The sequence below is a fragment of the Sinocyclocheilus rhinocerous genome, unplaced genomic scaffold (assembly GCF_001515625.1).
Source record: "Sinocyclocheilus rhinocerous isolate Xijiao unplaced genomic scaffold, SAMN03320098_v1.1 scaffold1069, whole genome shotgun sequence".
NCBI classification, from domain to species: domain Eukaryota; kingdom Metazoa; phylum Chordata; class Actinopteri; order Cypriniformes; family Cyprinidae; genus Sinocyclocheilus; species Sinocyclocheilus rhinocerous.
The window spans coordinates 2,333,651-2,338,027 of NW_015635541.1; the positions used below are offsets into that span (position 1 = coordinate 2,333,651).

Here is a 4,377-nt window from a genome sequence, read left to right on the forward strand (position 1 = left end):
AAAAAAATAGGCTAATCTTTGTGAGGACGACTGGCAACAGCTGGTCTTAAATTCTTTAGACACCGCACACCAAACGACTTTGAACACCAACTGAAAACACTGACTGAGCTCAAATGACATTCATAATCGGCCTGACAGTAGTGTTTCCTGGCTTCACAGAATGAACCGGTTCGCGTGGAACTGAAAGTACCGTTACTTGCGGACTGATGGACGGGCTCTCTCTCTCGTCAGTGCGAGTTTTTTTCTTTTTCTTTTTTTTTACATAATTATGCATTGCTGCTGTTTTTTCTAACATTTTCTAACACCGCTGCAAATTACAGTCCAACTGAATGGGTGAACACGCACAAATTTACATGCGCGACATGCCCAAAACATGTTGCAGCCTGGATAACACTTGGCTAACACCGCTGTCAATCAAACTCATCAAGAATTATGCAAAAACACATTTTATTTATTTTAGTTATTTGAGATGTTATAATAGTTCTCTAATTTTGTTAAAATAGATTAAACAATAATTATTTAACAAATATTATATTTGTATAATAAACTGGGGGGGGGCTGCCTAAGCCCCTGGTGAATATACATGAATGTGTAAATACAGTTAAGCAGCTGATGCTTATGCTGTATGGTTTGGGAGTTCAACACTGCAATAAAATGTAACTTCATGAGTACTTTCTTGTTTGCATCTGATTTGCCTTTACCACAGCCACATTTTACTAATGATTCAGCTCAATTAGACAGAACAATTGCACCGTGACGTCAGTACATCAACACATATTCTTGGAGCACCTTGTAAGGAAGTGAAAGTAACTGGTCTCCAGTTCTGCTCTGTTTGGGCCCCCTGTGGGGCCAGCAGCTCTCTGACTTTGCCCAAGCTGTCACCCCATTAATCATAGTGAAGTTAACGGCTGGCCCGGTACCGACTGCCCTTACGGACCAGAGCCTACATACACATAATAATGAGCCCCACACGTGGGACACTTCAAATGAGATTTTCTTTTGATTCCACTCTCCTGTGTACCTTATTCAGACTGCCAGTGGTGTTTGTGTCCGCATGTTATGGAATTAATAGGATATGCCCTATTGGATACGCTATTAATTTTGCTATTCACCTGCCCCATGGTTTTTGTGGAAATTCAAATGGTGTAATTGTCTTGTTTCTGAGTGGTTTTAATAGGTTGGCTTCTGATTTGGATGGGTGATATCTCAAGGTAGTGCACAGCAGGGTGTTTCGTATCACTGCTTTTATGATTTTCATCAACCTTCATGAAGTCATCAGCCTTTATCAAACATTGAATCATGTACCTATATGATGCATTACTATTTCAAAGACCTCCTGCGAGGAAGGGTTGCCAATCAAAGATAGTTCTTGTGGAAGAATAAAATATAATGTTGAGCTTTGAGTTTTATAATGTCAAGAACTTTTCATTTTCAATTTCCCACTGTGGATCCCAGAGAAACACTGCAGAGAGACGTACAGTTAGACTGACGCCCAATGGTGTGTCCTCAAAAGCAGTTGGGCGCCTCTGGGACTGATGACCTTTGTATCATCCTGTTAGCTTAACACGCTAGAATATGCTTTAAAAAACTGAACGACAAAAGGAAAGGAAAACACAGTAACAAGGAAGATAAATGAGTTAGCTTCTGCTGAGGAACATGGAGGGGAAAAAAGAAAAAGCAAACAGAGCACCAATAGGGAATAAAATAAAATCATGTTCACCTTGAACCTACAGTGCTGCATAGTCAAGTCTAAATTTAACCTGCGAGGAGCGGGAATCAGACTGATGTAGACAGCTAACCAATCACAACACATTTCGTTTTTCGTAACGCTGGCCTTCATTAAACCCAGAACTAATCGAGCCGTTTGTGCCAGGCTGGGGAAAGGTTTTGTAATAATGTAAATTATGTGAAAAATAATGCGTTTTTCGAACCACCAAGCATGAGAGCATGTTCTAGTACACCCCCAAAACAAAATCACTGCTGAGGAACATGGAGGGGAAAAAAGAAAAAGCAAACAGAGCACCAATAGGGAATAAAATCAAATCATGTTCACCTTGAACCTACAGTGCTGCATAGTCAAGTCTAAATTTAACCTGCGGAGAGCGGAAATCAGACTGATGTTCCAATCCACGGTTACCTTAGAGAAACCGGCAGCCTAGATGTTCTCAGTCCAAAGCCTTCAGCCTGTTTGATTGGGTTGTTCGGTTCAGGGAAGATGGAGACTTAATTTGGACCCTTGAACCTCCTCATTAGTGAAGCATTGAGAAAAGTTATATGTTCTCATTTTTCATCAGACCAAATGAGAGGCGTGGGGCGCCACGCTGAGACTCTCAGTACTGTCGATATGCTGGAGCAATTGTCCGCTGTCATTGCAGTCGTAAAGTTTGAACATTTGTTCTCACTAAGCAGTCAGAAGCTAATAGTTATTATGAAGATGATTTGGAAGCTAAAGAGCAGCTGTGTTAAATCAGACTAGTAATGTATTTGAAAAAAAAAAAAAAAGCATGATTTTTTTTTAATGTCTTTAATTTTCTTAAAAGCCCTATCAGAAACAGATAGTGGCATAATAGGCACTGGTAAACAGAATAACATACTTTAATAAAATAACTAATGATATGCAGCTAAACAAAAGATCCCGAGTGGGAATGTGCTATTGCAAATCCCAATCTAGCTGTGATTTGATCTTTGACGCAAACCTAGCATATGTAAAGACGAATCTAATAAAGAAAAGGTGAAGCAAAAGTAAAGAAAAGCTTAAATTAAAGTACATAAACCAACCCCGATACAAAATTTCAGGTATAATTTTTAGCATCTACACAAAGTCTTACCACAAGTGAGTTGTTGCTATGCAACAAAGTTACAATGTTGCATTGTAATAAATTGCCGATGGATTTACATGTGTTATCATAAATAACAGATTGATTACATTGTGTTGCATAGAACTGTTGTAAAAATTAAAATAACAGGAAGAACTGGCAAATAAACACATTCATTTTATTCCACTTGTTTTAAAGGGGTCCCGTTATGCTTTTTCACTTTTTGAATTTTAGTCAGTGTGTAGTGTGTATGTTTGGGCTTAAAAAGTAAAAGAGCATAATAGGACCCCTTTAAGACAAAAATACAGACTTACTGATGAATCTTGATTTCATCAGCGTGATTTTATGCACAAATGCGTGCATGCGCACAGTTAGCGAATGAGACCCAGTGTCTAAATCAAAAATGCTTTGACAGAAGCATGTGTTTACTTTTTATTCATTTTAATTATGATCATTTCATATTCATTCATTCTCAATAAATTCTTTCATTGCAGGTACTTACTGTGAGCGAAAGAGGCTCCTCTGCGATTCAAACCCGTGCTGGAATGACGGTCGCTGTGAGGAGACTGCTAATGGATATGTTTGCACATGCCCAGGGGGTTTCACAGGCCTCAACTGTGAGACCACCACTGAGGCTGACAGCTACTGCAAGTCTAACGGATGTCAACTGGACGAAGCTTGCGCTACAGACAAACTCGTGAGGCCTTTAACTTTTTTTCTACATTGCTCATAATAATGTTTTTCTTTTTGCCTGAGAGAATGTGATTAATTTGAAATGTTTGGGCTTAAAAAAATATCTACAAAGTTACAAATCTCAAAGTCCACCCCAAAGGGAGATATTTATTTTTATTTTTTAAATCCCCTTTCAAGAACTACAATGAACGGCTCGTTTGGACTACAGCGTTGTTTTCTGGGTTTTGTGATGTCACAAAGAGGTCCATTAGAATATCATTAAAATAAATCCCCCTACGAAATTCGAATGGTTGGGGGGTGGGGAGGGGCGAGGTCGTGGTTAACGCTTGGTTGAGTGCATCAGACAAGACGACGATGAAGAAGTGCTGTTGTAGCATCAAGTTTTTGCAAGTTATTACGCATGCACCTGAATAATTATGTATGTAAATATGTATGTTACAATTATGAAAACGTTTTTATAAATTGCTGACAGTACAATATTGGACAATGATGTAATCTGCAGAATTTACACTTCAAATATGAGACTACAGTGTGTTTCCCATACATTGATTTATTTCAAAACTGACCATCACAAATAGATTTTCCAAAAGGCTTTGACTTCTTTGAATAAACATGAGCACAGCACGTTTCAAAATTGAAACCCGGTGCGGGTGTTTTTATATAAATGCATTTCTGAAGGAAACCGACTGTCTTCAGAAAATTTTGGATGTCATTTTAATTTCTTCTTGCATGTAATGTCTGATAAAGCAGCGTTTGTGAGCGGAGCGCTGCTTTGTGTACAGCCTTTACCGGGCAAACCACTCCAACATAGAATGAATTTGCATATATATTCCGCCACAAATAGAGTGCAAGTCTGTGGGAAACACTG

The 4,377-nt window shown here is 38.7% G+C and overlaps 1 protein-coding gene across 1 annotated transcript in view; it reads left to right on the plus strand.

Moving 5' to 3' along the window:
• LOC107747288 (neurogenic locus notch homolog protein 1-like) overlaps window positions 1-4,377 on the plus strand; it is a 150,291-nt gene that overhangs the window by 4,673 nt on the left and 141,241 nt on the right. The window contains 1 exon segment of the mRNA XM_016561757.1: window positions 3,311-3,513. Within this exon segment, the coding sequence (XP_016417243.1) occupies window positions 3,311-3,513 (203 nt within the window).